Genomic DNA, 16,011 nt, shown 5'->3' on the forward strand with positions numbered 1-16,011 from the left:
ATACCCATTCAGCTCATCAGAAAATATTAGGGATCATTTATTCCAGTGTAAGCAAATCTTTTAACTGTATGATACATCCTAATTACGAAACAACTTCCTAACTTTATTTCCCATCTTTTATATCTCTCTCAAATTCTATTGATTTTTCTTTCTGCAGCTGATGTGAAATTAAATTAAACATTCAAACTGATACCATCTGGTTTAGATTCTGTGCCCTTTGTTTACAATTCTTTGATCGGATTGTTCAAAAGGTACACAAGTGCTTCCACTATTCAGATTCCCGATCCCTTCTAGGGGATAGTGCACAGTCTCAGAAATTCTATGGCTATTTGAATTCAATGCTGAGAACCAAATCCAAGCATTGTTGAGCAAACCAAAAATAAATTATTTTATTCTTTACCTAATTAAATTTGAAATAATAAAATCAGTACACATTTTGTAACTTCAAACCACATAAATTTGGTACTTAGTTTTAAAATAGCTTTTCACAGAGGACTCTCAACAGGTGAATTTATACTGCCTTAAAAAGGACTGTTGTGCCAGCAGCAACCAATATAACGACCTCACAGGGATTAATGCAACCTCTGCACATTACCCTCATCTTTCCAACTTGCAATTTCTCTGAATGCCTCAGTCATTCCTTTTATCATCACCGGCTTGACTTACCTGACACTCTTTGGTGCTCTCTAAGTTTTGACCCTATAAAACATAACTCACTCAAAATTCTAAAACTTCTTCCTGCCTGCTCATCAACCTTATCCTTGTGACCATCTCCTTATTCCAAATACAAAAAACAATTTTGTTTGACAATGCTTTTAGTCATCATTCTTAAAATCCTCTTCTGCTGTTCTGCACTTTTCTTTGATGAACCATTTTAGAACAGGTCCTATCCTCAAAGAGATTATGTAATACCAAACAGTTGAGAAAGTTGCCAGGAGAATCAGAGGTAGTTGATGGACAGGGAATAAAGTGAGGAGAATGGGACTGACTGGTTGCTCCAAGTGCCAGCACAGACTCAATGGGCTGAATAGCCTCCCTCTATGTTGTGAAAAAGAGATAAATGTGAGATGTGAAAAATATTAGAAGATGCACTGAAGATCTTATTTTGTCTGAAACTGTAACTTTCCTCTTTGTTATTGTCAACATGATTCAAGGATGACTTCTATTACAGATGAGTCCTGAGATGTCTCAGGAGTCTAATCATAGACTCATAAACCCATTTACAGAAGGTACAGGTATTTTCTCACAGAGATCTGCTAGCAAGGATTCTTCCCCTCTAGGCCAAAGAAGTTCTCATAACCGGCTACTGCCTAATGTAGCTTACGGCCTCATTGAGGCTGGGACTTGCACAACATCTACACGTGTTTTTTTCAGCATTCTCACACCATTTCTTTTCACCATTCAAGATTCTTTGACTCTGGGCAAGTACAGTTTCTTTGAGAAGATGAAACTTAGCATCTACACAAATCTCTGGTTCAGCAGAGCTGATGCATGACTATTGGTGACAATGACTTTGAGGATGCTAGCAATATTGTGGCTTCTTCCCATAATGTGCAGGATCATTCAGAGGGATGGTTGGCGGCAACTCTCCAGCTTCTTGTGCTATAGTTGATAGTTCACTGAGGCCTCACATCCATAGAATAATGCAGGAATGACAACTGAATTATAGACCTGGAAATTGGTGTCCTTCAGTAGTAAATATTCAGTGAAAACATGGAAAGATTTTAACAAAGGAAGGACTTATGCACCAGATTCTATGTGGAACCCCAGTGTCAAATGTTATCACTCTGAAAGAGGCAGCTATCAAGATATCGGTCACGCTCAATCGTCTCCAAGCTCTTCCCTTGATAATGATTTGTGATGGGACACGTGTCAGGCCTGAGGCAGGTTACGTGCTGTGTTAAGCAGGAATCTTAGGCAAGAGTAAGCTTGTGAAAAGAGGTCCAGTATGACTGAAGGTCATTCTCATTGTGCATTATGATGGCGTTGTAAGAATCAGTAATGGATTCCTTGGAGACCTTAGTCTTTGTGCAAAGACAATAAAGATTAAAAAGCTGCCCATTTATTCTGTAGGTGAAGTCAATTCCATTAGAAAAGAATTATTTAAATAGAGTAAGAATGGCTGCTTGAAAAATGGAGCAATGTTGGTCTTGGGGCAATAACACAACCTTACTTAACCCCAGTTTGGACGTTACTGCAGAAAATGGTGGCAATCATCTAATTTAAAGAAACCTTAGGAACTTTATACATTTTGAAGCACAGACATATCTAGCCAGAACCTTTTACAAGGCTTTGCAACTGATGGAATTAACAGCCTTGTGAAAGCAACGAAGGCCATGTGCATGTCCCGATTTTGTTCCTGCTGTTTTTTTTGGTTTTGATAGGCAACAAAAATCATGAGGATTGTTTGATGCCTCAGTGATATTCCAGAAAGTTACTTCAGTGAGGGGAATTCCATTAAAGAAGACATAGGCAAGACTTTTTCTGTAGAAAGCAGAGCAATGACTCAATAATTTCTAGACTCTGATTTAACTCCTGACTTACAGATTGCAACAACGTTGGCTTTTCTCATCCTCTAGAATCTTCTCATTATACTAGAACCGAGGAAAGAGTTTATATTGCTTCTGTAACGATTCTTTAACTCCAACCTTGTACACAGATATGTAACCTGTTCTGCTCCCTTGTCGTTCCTGGTCTGCATGATAGTGCATCTGACTTCTTCAAGGATGTGGTGGGAGGGGCCAGGGAATAGTGGGAGTTTTTAAAATCAGAACATTGATGTAACTGTCAAGTTGATTCATGGTTCAGGAGCGAGTCAAAATATTCCTTCCATCTGGCTTTGATGACTTTGTTTTCCTGACGGAGTGTTGACCAACTTGGGCTCAGGGTAGTGCGGCACCATGGCAGCTTCGTCATTATAGCCTGTGAAAGACTCCTATACAGCTTGATTATAAGCATAAATCTCAATCTCCTTGGCCTTTTCTTGCCATTACTTATTTTTGTGACACAAAGCTTTCTTTTGGCTTCATCCTTGAGATGCTAGTAATTCTCTTCCTTTAGCTGGCAAGAAGTATCATTTTGCCCTTTGGGCTTTGCTCTTCTGGTTGAATGTGCCCCAAAGGTCAGTGCTATTCTCATCAAACTACTATGGAGCAAAGAATTACTCACACCCTCCCTTCCCAAGCCAAGCAAAAGCACATTTATCATTTTAAACTTGTCAGTGGGTGAAGGGCCCATTCATGTTATTCAGTGAGGCCCTCACTCTTTCCCTGATTATAGAAAGCATGGCTTTATTTTGTATACACAATCACTAACATTATACAACATCAGAGAACATCTTCATCCAAGGAACAAATATTCTCTTATCAGCTCATTGCCAATCACGTAAAGATGAACTTACGACCAGTCATTGCTGACTCCATGTGATTACTCTGTGCCTGCAGCCCTACCTTCACCAGGCCCTGGCAGTCCTGCACTGGGGCAATGGAATGTCCGCTTCAGCCATAACTGAGTCACGTACTAAGGATGGGCTGGTTATCTCTACACTAATGCTCTTTCCAGGGATTTGGTGGTCTTTGCTGTATTCCTTTACAAGCACAGGAGACTCTGCATAATCTCAGGTATTATTACTCACTGCTTTCTGATGAGCCTGGACAATACTCTGATCTCAGTTGAAGTCGAGCAGCAGCCAAGCTGCCCCTGCACCCATCCCTCTCAAGGTTACCAAAAGATTCTATTGCCCCCCCCATCTCAGCGACCCGGGTTCCATTCCGGCCACTGTCTGTAAGGAGTTTGTATGTTCTCCCTGTCTGGGTGGGTTTCCTCCGGGTGCTCCAATTTCCTCCCACTTTCCAAAAGACGTACAGGTTAGGAAGTTGTGGGCATGCTATGTTGGCGCCGGAAGCGTGGCAACACCTGCGGGCTGCCCCCAGAACACTCTATGCAAAAGATGTTTACACTCTACACACTCTACACAAAAGACTGTGTGTTTCGATGTATATGTGACTAATAAAGATGTCTTATCTTGCCTCCAATTTACAATCCCATTCACTCTTACTGCACATCCTCAAAGATTAAATACATGAAAACAGCAAGCACATGCTATGGCTGCCATATGCCTGCAGAAATTAACGTTCTGCTAATTCGTTCTTCTACCTTTATTATTTTTTTCCCCTTCAAAATCAATCTTGGTATGGCAGAAGATTTAGCATATGGAATCAGCATATGCCATGAGAAAAGCAGTTTTTAAATGCTTCCAGCGATTTTTCTCTCATCATTTTAGATCCATCATGAATATTCTGATTGCCTCGAGGTGTTGTCAGCAGGCAAATTCAATGTGAAAGAAATTTAACACTACTCCCTTTAAGACATTCTGACTCACGAGGATCCTCAGAGGTGTCTACTAGAGAAGTGCTCTACCATGCTTATAGCTGATGATGATAATGGATTATGCTATCACATAAATGCTATAATCTGAATTTCATATTTTAATGAGGCATACATTGTCCAAAGAATTACAGAAAAACCCCTTTCCTGAATTTATGCACATAAAAACAACCATATTTTATATGTGCTTCACCACTAAATTTTTTTTGACATTCCAGTATTGAGGATTGTAATTGACAAGTCTGCAGCTACTACTGATATAAAAAAAAAGGCAGCTTGTTGCAGTAATACACTGCAGTATTGTCAATGTTTAGCGAACAAGAGATAATGAGCTTTATAAAGAACAGCATTACAATAAGACTTCATCAGAATGAACCATTTACATAAAAAGCCTATTCGACCATTGTGAAAATTTGTAACAAGTGTGTTTTGGTAGATGAAGAAATGATTAGTCTCTCATCATTGTGATGTTTTAATTTAACTCACATGGAAATACTTAAATAAACAATGAAAATATTGTCTTGATTAGTTGCATTTTTTCAGCATCTCACCATCTCATGTCTTACATGTTGGTGCTGCCGTCTCTGTTATGCAGATTCTGTCTGACAAACGGCTTTGTGTAGGTGTTCTTACAACCCACTCTCATCTGAAACTCTACAGTTATCCCTGCTGGTGCACAGCTTTATTGCAGCAGCTTTTGTGTACAACTGGAGATCAACGGCTGTTCTGCAGAATGAATCACCACATAGCAATCCTAGATTTTGAAAAACAGACTGTGCGTTCATCTCTAGACTGGTGACACAAACCAACAGCATTGCACTCTATAACTTCTGGCAGAAGCTGATCCACAAATAAAATTTTAATTTTCCTAACAGTACATTAAACATTTTTGTTCATCTTGAAGGACAGTGATGAGAAGGAAAGGGAGGACAACTATTACATTATAGATTTAGTCATATTCATTTGTCTTCAGCAAACACTTTCACTTAATCCACTGTGATACTGATAGGATGTATTTAGAGAATACAGACTACCTATGATCACTAGAAAATTATCTTGTGATCATAGGTAGTCTGATAATAATCTATGTATTACATGGTGAAGTAGGATTCCGGTTATGTTACTTAACTAGTAATCCAAAGACCTGGACAAATGACTTGGAGCTTGAGCTCAAACTCTAACAAGGTAGCTGGGGAATTTAAATTCAGATAATTAAATAAATCTGGAACAAAAAGAAGCCTGTGCTGGCAATTGTGACCATGAAACTATTAGGTTATCATAAAAATTTAGCGGGTGCACTGATGTCCTTTAGGAAAGATAATCGGCCTTCCTTACCAAGTCTGCTCTTAATGTGACTCCAAATTCACAGTAATGTGACTGACTCTTAATTAGTCCAGTAAGTCACTCTGTTATCAAAATATAACTGTAAAACCAAATTGACCACCTGCATTGATCTGGTTATCATGACAAAGGTCGACACGCCCTGTACAATCCTACAAAACCCTCACCAGTAACATCTAAAGAGTTGTGCCAAACAGGGAGAGCTGTTCCAGATTATTCATGCCTCAAAATTAAATTTAATGGGAATCAGGGAAAATTCTCCACTGGCAGAAATCACGAGACCAAAAATGATTGTTTCAGTTGTCGAAAGCAAGTAATCTCAGTCCCATGACATCACTGAATATGTCCCTAAGGGCAGTGTCCTAGACCCAACCAGCTTCACCTGTTTCTGATGATTACACTGTTTTCAGTTCCATAAGAATCTCTTCAGATAATGAAGTTCACAAGCTCACGTGCATAAGACTAGGACAATAAACAGAAACAGGCTGGTAATTGACAAATAAAACTTACAACACACAAGAGCAAATAAGACAGAAACTAACTACCTTCACCTTAATAGTCAATTACAGCTTTCGAATATCCCTCCATCAATATTCTGATACACCTTTCAGCAGAAGGCTAACTGGAGCAGCTACATAAATATCGTGAATACATGTTGAGTAACTCGCTTCCCTATTCTCCAAAATCATTGTCTACAGAAATCAGAAATGTATGGGAATATTCCTAACCAGCCTTGCTGAGTGAAGCTACAAAATACAGTCAAGAAGCTCAAAATCAGAATAAAGCTTTCTGCACATATTCATCTGTTTTAGCTGCTGATTTTTTCCTCATATTGTTAAATTTACCAACTCACTTTCCACTCGACCATATTCATTTCAAAGCCATTAATGAAGTAAATTTGTTCTTTATTTTACTATCAGATGCAGAGTACTGTGCCTTTGTCAGCGTTAAAATTTAAATAAATCACTAATTTATCCAGGCATTTAATTTTGTCCAATTTGTTAATTCTTAAGTTGAAATTTTACTGTCATTGCTCTTATGGTTCGGTTATCACTAAATTTTACCACTTTGCACTGAGTTTCTAAGTCCAAAAGTCTGGGGTGTATGGAAAAGGGTAGATTTCATGAACTAGAATAGCAGTTGCAGGTTCCCAAACTGTTGAGTCTTAGGTGATAAGAGTCAGAATAGTACAATGGCTTGGGAGTTATGACATGATAGAAATTGGACAGCAGGCCTCAGAGGCTGGGTTTGAGAAAGGTCCAAAACAACATACAAAATTGGAAAGAAACTATGAGGGACTGGGAGTTGGATCATGATGAAAGACAGGTGTGGGGAGGATGAGTAATCAAGGGCCTTTGTGCTAGCTTAAGAAACTTCAAGAAAGCAGAAATTAACCCAGCCCACAAGCTGACTGTGCCCCCAGAATGAATTTATTATCACCTTGAGCTTTCACCAAAACTGGGCATTACAGAATCATAATAGTAAGCATGTAAAAATTTTTTTAAAATATTACTTTCTTAAATTTATTGAGTGCTGTACTGTGATGAAACTGATGTATGCATAAATGTTTAAAGGCATACTCATTATTTAAAATCAGTTTATTCATAGAGAGTGTACCAAACATTGCCAAAAATGCACCTCTTTCTAGATAGAGGTGCTATACTAATTTTTTGCTGTATTAATGAAACTCTACCAGAATACCACCTTTAGATATGTGGTGGATTTTGTTTAATGCAGAAGTTAGAAACACATTCTTAAATACCTCCCAACTGCAGGGGTAACTGGCCTATTTTATCAGTGGTATGTATTCAACTTAGAGAGGAAGCAACCATTATCCCTGATCCTACCAGCCATACTCATCGCCCAAAGAAAAATATCTTTGAGCACAAGTTGTATTGGTTTATCCGCTACAATTAAACTGGAAACTCGACAATTGCTGAAGGTGTATTCCATTGCATGAGTATGGTTGTGGGGAGGTGGAGATGTGGTGTGGAGAGTCATAGAGGAGAAAAAGGGAAGACTGAATGTACATGGACAAGAAAACACCTATTAAATGAACAACAGATTAATTCCATTTCATTTCTCCTTTTTGGTTAGTCATTTTAGCAAAGAAAAGTGAAGTAATTACAACACTAAAACAGTTAGTTTAGCCCATACAGCTTAGTTTGATGCTCATGCTCCACAAAAGCAAATGGTTAGTCATATTTAGTCACACATTCTCATACCCTTCACTCACTTTGCCTTCATTGTAATTTTTAATGCTGACCTACTTTCTGCCTCAATCACAAACCCCAGCAGCGAATTTCACAGACTCCCGTTCTCTGTCAAAAGAATATTTTCTTATGCTCCATTGCAAACCTGTATCTATGTTCCTTATTTTTGACCCTCAAGTATAGGAAACAGCTTGCTTCCACTTACTCTGATCAATCATTTCATAATTTTATACAACTATATAATCTTGTCCTATAATTCACATATATTTCTCTCTTTTCATACCAGATGGCATTCGACTGTGTACTGTACCCAATGCTTCCTCCGGTGTGGAGCTGAATACCTAGATCTTGTTAAGTTTCATAAAAAATTATCATAGTCTCTTTGCCCTTCCACTTTCTATGCTGCATGACTTAACTTTAAATTCCAATTTTTTTTTTAAATGAAGCATTTTATCAACAGAGCTGTTATCATTACTGATTTGCAAATACCCCCATACCATCTGGCTTTCTAGTGCACCAAGCTTACATCTATTTACAGTACAAAGGTATGGCTGCTAGTTTTACCACCATATTGCAATAACTCAAACAATGCCACCTGTCTTCCCATTTGCGCATCATATCACAATTCATTTGCAACTTTCATTGGTTTTGTAAATAATTAACTGTGCCCTCTACTTTGTCATAATCTGCAATTTTTACATCACTTTTCCTTGGCCTATATCTAAAGGATTATTACACACAATAACTGAAGACTTCAAAAGTGACTTTTAAGGACAGAACATTCTACTCACAACCACTCCAATGAACTGCTGTACTCTCTTTCCTTCTAACTAATTTTTTAAACTTTCTTCTAATTCCATATCCTGTTAACTTGCTCAAGTACTTTTTTTTATATGTGATACCCAGGGAATCAGGGAAGTGACAGGATTTGAACAGAAGGGATTGAGAAAGCAATTGGGTCAGGGGAGGAGTCTGATCGGTAATCAATCAGAGTGTCTGCTACTGGTAATAGTGATCTGAATGATGTTGGCAACTAGGGAAGGTGAGGTAGGAGCAAGCACTAAGTAAAAATCTTAAAGAGGACCTATCCACCAAAGGATCCCAATGTTTGACTCAAAGGTGACAGAGGGAATGGCATTATCTGGTACAAGAAACAAAAAGGCAGACTTCACTATCTTTTTAAAAACTCTTCTGTGTGAACAGCAACTCTGCTCATGGACCACAGATGCACAAATAAATTTTGTGTAAATGATGACAGTCCCTTAATTTCTATTCTTAATTTCTAAACTTAATTTGCAATCTACATTAAAATAAACACCTTAACTACAGACTTACTTAAGTGGTAGCCTTATGTACCATTTCCCAATGCATCAGCATTGAAGCTTGTGTTCAGGAAGATGGTTACAAATTTCAGGCCTCAGGTGACTGGCTATATTATTGGTTTGTCAATTCTTGGTGACTTAATAAACCATGCCTACCTAATAGCCCAGATCCTGTGAAACTAGTTCCCCGCAATCTTTGTCAGGTGCTAGAAGTGAAAAAAAAGTAGTAGTAGTTGCTGATATAGCACTGCACGTGATTGTTAATAGTCATACTTATAGAATCATAACTTTCAGCCAACATCCTGGACTACTTCACAATCTTTGTATACACCTAACTCTTGATAGGTCAGACCCAGCAGAAGTGGCAGCACAGTGGTAATATAGGCAAGAAGGAGTGGTGCTGAGAACCCAAACATCGACTCTTTATCTCAGAATGTTTCATGTCATTAGGTCAAACACATGTAAGGAAACCCTGATTGATTACCATCTACTGTCCTTCAACAATGAGTCATACTTCTCCATACTGAACGATGCTTGGAAGAAACACAGATTAGCAAGGGCATGGCATGTACTTTGGGTAGGGGACTTCCATGTTCATCACCTAAGGTGGCTTGGAACCACCACCACTGACCAAATATTGAAGGACATGATTGTGGTTTTGGGTACGTGGCAGCTGATGATTGAATTGTGTTCAGTTCTGGTCACCTCATTATAGGAAGGATGTGGAAGCTTTAGAGAGGGTGCAGAGGAGATTTACCAGGATGCTGCCTGGATTGGAGAACACATCTTATGAGGATAGGTTGAGTGAGCTGGGCTTTTGTCTTTGGAGAGAAGGAGGATGAGAGGTGACTTGATAGAGGTGTACAAGATGATAAGAGGCATAGATCGAGTGGACATTCAGAGACTTTTTCCCAGGGCGACAATGGCTAACACGAGGGGACCTAATTTTAAGGTGATTGGAGGAAGATATAAGGGGGATGTCAGAGGTAAGTTTTTTTTTTACACAAAGAGTGGTGGGTGCGTGGGACGCACTGCTGGCAGAGGTTGTGGGAGCAGATGCATTAGCGACGTTTAAGAGACTCTTAGACAGACACATGAATGATAGAGAAATGTGGGAGGGAAGGGTTAGATAGATCTTAGAGCAGGATAAAATGTCGGCACAACATTGTGGGCTGAAGGCCCTATACTGTGCTGTAATGTTCTATGTTCTTACTTTGTAGCTCCTGGTGCCCAATGGATATTATAGTTGTTAGAGCTTGTCAATCTAGCCCAAGGTCCATCCCAAAAATACATTACAATTCGTGATGAGTATAGCCATTTCTTAGTTCCTCTCCTTATCCAAAACCAAACCCCAGCCCACCCCACATGGATCTCATGCATCATTATCCAACGAGTGGTAATTTTGGCCAAATCCATGAACAGATTTAACTTCAAATTTATCTGGTTCTTCTGATTACAGATGACTCAAGATCAAGACAACCGGATAAGTTTGAAGTTAAATCTGGGGTCATTGGATAGACGGTGTTCCAAAAATCCAGAAGAAAGAAATGATTCCAAGTTGTTTGGTAAGGTGCAGATACCCCAAGGTAGCTTGGACCCTGATAACTGAGATTCTACGTTGTGTCTGGTATTCTGAGTGCTTGTGATGTTTCAAAACTCCTGCAGGGCTTCAACAGTAGTCACAATTAGTTCTCTTGCATTTTAGCCTTCAGGTATATTGACAGAGTATTTGACAACTTGCTGAGCTCTGCAGCTTACATAGTGGGAACTTGATAGCTGCTCCCTCTACAAGTTAATATTATTCAGACTGTTCATGATTTAGGAGAAGCTCAGACTTCAAAGCTGCAAACAATAACATAGTGTAATGCCAAACTTGTGATGATTACAAATGACATAATTAAAATGTGCAAGGTACAATTTAGAACTCTTTCTAGATGGAATCATAATGTAGGTAATATAATTTAGAACAATATTATTACATAGCTTTTTACCCATCCTGGACTTTTCACAGGGGAGAGACATTTAGGCAATCATATCAAATTTATTCTCACAGGGTAGCAGAATTTTCAATACAATCATTTGATTGCAGATGCAACTTGCTGAACCTTTTTAACCACTGAAGAAATTAAATACAAATATTACAAAACTATGTTTCACTAAATTATACTAAGTAACATATCTGAAGCTGCATGGAATAATGGATTAATAAGTCATTTGATTCAACTGAATTATGTTCCACACAATCATATTAGCATATATTTCTAATCTTTCTCCCTCAGAGTTATCTAGCTGCTTCTGAATGCATCAAATCCGTTCACCTCAACTACTGCATGTGGTAGTGACCTCTATGTGATAGCTACTTTGAGTACATTGATGTTTTCATCATTCATGAAGAGGAAATAAAAATTGGATATTCGCTGCTCACCTCAAATGCTTTTATTAATTTAAAACTAATTTAACTATCCCCTGAGGTACTAACTCTGAGTGTGATAACTGCTGGGATTTTTTGGTCAATGGCAAATGAACACTGTTCTCTATTCATATTTACAGCAGCTCACAGAACTTTTGAGCAGCAACTTATTGTTGGAAGTCTGAAGAGCAGAGCACAGCTGAGATTCAAGCGTGCTATTGTTTGTCTTCTTAACCGATTGAATTGTGGAATTCTTACTATGATTACTGCTCAGCACACTACAGGAAGGATGTGATAGCAATAGAGAGTGTACAGAAGAGATTCACCAGGCTGTTGCCTGGAATGGAAAGCTTTAGTTATAAGGAGAGATTGGATAGACTGGGTTTATTCTCAGTGGAATGTAAGAGGCTTAGTGGGGGGGGGGGGGGGGTTCTTAGAGATTTATAAAATTATGATGGGAATAGATAGGAGAGAGAATCATTTTCCCAGAGAAGGGGAGTCTAGAAATAGATGGCATGGTTTTAAGGTGAGAGGGGAGAAATTTGGAGGACTGAGGGGTAAGTTTTTCCTACACAGAGGATGGTGGTCATCTGGAATGAGCTGCCAAAGGAGAGGCTGATACAATTACAATGTTTAAAAGGCATTTGCACAGGTACTTAGATGGGAAAGGCATTAAGGGCTATGGGTCTAATGCAGGATAATGAGATTAGTGAGACTGGCAACATGGCCAGCATGGATGAGGTGGGCAAAAAAGGGCCCATTTCTGTGCTGTACAATCCTATGATGAGCAGAGAGTGAACTTGAAAGCTTAAGTTAGAATATCTAAAATTATTCAAATCAAAATAATAAAGCAAAATGAAAGAAATAGAAAGGGAAATAAAGATGGGGTTAAGAGAAACACGAGAGGCAAAGTTAAATTTTATAAATCTCCAACAATAACTATTATCTGAAGAACTGAGCTCGATACCTGTAAAAGGAAGGTTTCTGTGCCAGAAAAGTTGTTTGCCGTAACTAAGTTATTATGCTGTTAAATATTTGATTGTACTGGAGTGGGGTAGACCTAATATTTTTGTGTATGTTCAGTAATTAGTGAGCTATTTACTGAACTATCACACCCTTACATTTATTTCAATGACAAGGTAGTTAGTGTTGTGCAAGTATGGCAAAGTTTAGGGAGAAGTACGGTAAGTTGGGTAGCCAGCTTCTGGATATTTGGATTTACCCAGGCACACGTGGATGCCAGAAATTGGTGTCTCATTTATGCCCCAGTAACAGTAAGCACTGATGGTTTCCACATTATTATTACCAAAAAATTAGGGCCATTGAGTACTGTGGATGTAAATAATTAAGGTGGCATTGTAATAGGTGCCATCAGCCTTCTTAATTTAAAGTAAATTAAGTTAGATGCCTAACAATACATTGTTGTACATTTGTCCTGTAAAATTTTTATTTTATGGATGAACATTATGATCAAAGTGTGAAGAATAGAACTTAAACATGTCAATTTTCTTACTGAGCTTAAGAACTTCAATATGTTTTTTTGAAGCAGATGGAGGGATACAATGCCAAGTGTAGGTTTTAGAGGTGGTAGTTAAAAAGAACAGAACAATGCGATGTGAGCTGAAAGCATCACAGCCTAATTCATGGAACAGCATGTGGTTAAAGTACACTGTGGAATATACAGCCTGAGTAAGATGAGGCAATTAGGAAGAATTGTACACACGGAGACAATAGACTCAAATTGAATCATATGACTTAAGTTTATGATAGTTAAGGGGGACTGGTTTCCTATGGGAACAAAATTATAGCAGTAAGTCACTAAGAAATGCAGGATGATTACTACGAAGAATTTCTGTAGCAATGTTTTAGGGCTAATGTGATTGACCTCTAATAACCACAACTATCTTTCTTTATACTAGGCATAACTTCAACACTCATGTATTTATCCTTTGATTCCTACTGACCAGTTTTACTGAAGCTTTTTGATATCACACTTGGTCAAACACTGCCTTTACAGCAAGAGGAATCATTCCAACCTCAATTCTGGGATTCAGCCTTTTTGTTCAAGTTTGAATCATGGCCTGGAACTTAATGATCCTACTGGAAACAAAACTGAGCATCGTAGCAAAGTACTGCCAATAACACCTTCATCATTTTGTTTATGGCTGAGAATAGAAAGCTGGGACAGTATTGAGCTGGATTGGATTTGCCTTGCTTTTTGTTGGCAGGAAGCACTTGGGCCATTTTCATATTTTTCAGTAAATGTCACTCTAGTTCTGGAACAGGTTGGCTAGAGTAGCAGCAAGTTCTGACAAAACAACAGCCAGGATGTTGTAAGGCCTATATCCAGAATTCCCTTAATGAGTTATTACCATACATATTGGTTCAATTCACCTTTACTCATTTCTTTTCCTTTCCCCATTAATTTGTATTTTTAAAATTACTTCAAAGTACACTCATTGTTTAGGCGAGCTTCAAGTGCTCTTTTAACAAGTACCCACCTGATGCATTCTTCAGATATCCATTAGCGTCTGCTGTTGTGTACATGATGTAAGGCCCAGGCTGGTTCACACCAAATGGCTATAGGAAGAGAGAAGATTAGATTACATAACAATGAACTGAGCAAAACAAAATCATTAAAGTAGCTTATTAAAGTGAGATCCTTTCAACCTTCAACTGAAGTTAAAGTAATACATTGTTCATTTGCCTGCAAATGTTTAAGCGGGTGGGAAGAATGGGAAGAAGGCAGGAGAATGGGATCGAAAAAAAATCAGTCATGATTGAATGGTGCAGCAGACTCGATGGGCCAAATGGTCTAATTCTGCTCCTATAATCTTATGGTTTTATATTCCTATATAGACAGCTTCAAATATTTTCCTTTATATGCTGCAATGGTCTTCACTTTCCACTTGCAATTTATTTCAAACTCTCACTTTCAATAATGGTTCCAAGTTTGCAGGCCACCTTTTTATCAATTTCAACCAGAGGACCTTTTTTCCTAACAAATCCTACACATCTTGAAATTACTAAATATCTTCTCAGAATTCATTGCTCTAATGAAAAAAAAGCGACCATCTTAATTCTCTTCCTATAGTTTCACTGTTCCAGTATAGTTTAAGTGAGTTTACAGTCCATCCTCTAATCTACACAACTCAGTTGAAACTTAAGCACAGGTAGAAAATTAAATTAATTTTAATGTAAATTACAAGAGGAATTGTCCACCCTTTAAGAGAAGCTTTTAGGACTGATAACCTTCCAGTCTTTCACTATCATGCAATAACTCTTCCATGAAGACTTGCTTGGGCATCCTCCCATCCAAGATGAAGATAGTTTCAGCTAAATCCTTGGTAACACATTCACAATGCGTTGTTTGCATTCCAGCTGTGTTGGAAGCTCCCAGCCTCAGCTTCGTCCGGGGTTATGTACCGAGCAGAGTTAGGAAAAGCAATCAATGTTTAATTGATCTTAAATTGAAACTTGTTTTCTTATAATACAGTACAATAAAGACAACATGGGTTCAATGTTTTACTTGGAACTAAGATCACTTTAAGTAGATCCCTCCAAGTGAAAATCCATTTAATCTCACTACATCAGAGTCTGAAATACATAATTCAGTAATACCAAGATTCTGGTCTGGACTACCTGTACAAAAACAGAAACTAGTAAGGGAAATTTCTCTAGCTGGCAAAAATTGTGAAGAAGCTTTCCACAGGCATCAACAATGTGTCAACCATTTACACAAATAAACTAGACTCAGAAATCAAATGCTTTAGTGTTGAAATTTGGAAATAACATCAACCTTTGAGAGGGATGGTAGTGGGGTGGGGTGGGGAGGCAGCAGATTTCTTTTGTAATGGATAATGAAGAGGACTACATTAAAAAAAAGAGGAAGACATAAGCAAACCTGAAGAGTGGGCACATAAATGACATAGATAATTCAATACAACAAAGTGTGAATTGGTTTATTCTGGCTGGAGAAATGATGAGGTCCTTTATCCCGTGGAAGATGAAGAGCTAAATGTGGCAGAGAAGAAAAGATTTGGAAATAGGAAAAGAGAAGAGCAATATTAAATTCATATAGAAACTATGTTGGAGCACACTTAGGACCAGCTGTGGTTTCCATATTTAAAAAAAAACCTGAAGTACTGGAGAAAAGGCAGAAAAAAACAATCACAAAAATGTTACCAGAAATGAGGGGGTTTTAACTATCAGGAAAGACTGAACAAAAGTGTCTTTTTTTGGGATACAAGAACATGTGATACAGGAGCAAGAGTCCGCCAGACAGCTCTTTGAGCTGTTCCATCATTCCACAAGAGCAAAACTGCTCTTCCACCTCAAC

General features: G+C 38.3%; 1 protein-coding gene across 1 annotated transcript in view; it reads right to left on the bottom strand.

Annotated features, from left to right (window-relative positions):
- itfg1 (integrin alpha FG-GAP repeat containing 1) overlaps positions 1-16,011 on the bottom strand; it is a 157,996-nt gene that overhangs the window by 15,711 nt on the left and 126,274 nt on the right. Inside the window, exon 14 of the mRNA XM_052028085.1 lies at positions 14,174-14,252. Coding sequence (XP_051884045.1) covers positions 14,174-14,252 — 79 coding nt within the window. The remainder of the gene's footprint in view (positions 1-14,173; positions 14,253-16,011) is intronic.

This window comes from Pristis pectinata, chromosome 13, assembly GCF_009764475.1.
Source record: "Pristis pectinata isolate sPriPec2 chromosome 13, sPriPec2.1.pri, whole genome shotgun sequence".
NCBI classification, from domain to species: domain Eukaryota; kingdom Metazoa; phylum Chordata; class Chondrichthyes; order Rhinopristiformes; family Pristidae; genus Pristis; species Pristis pectinata.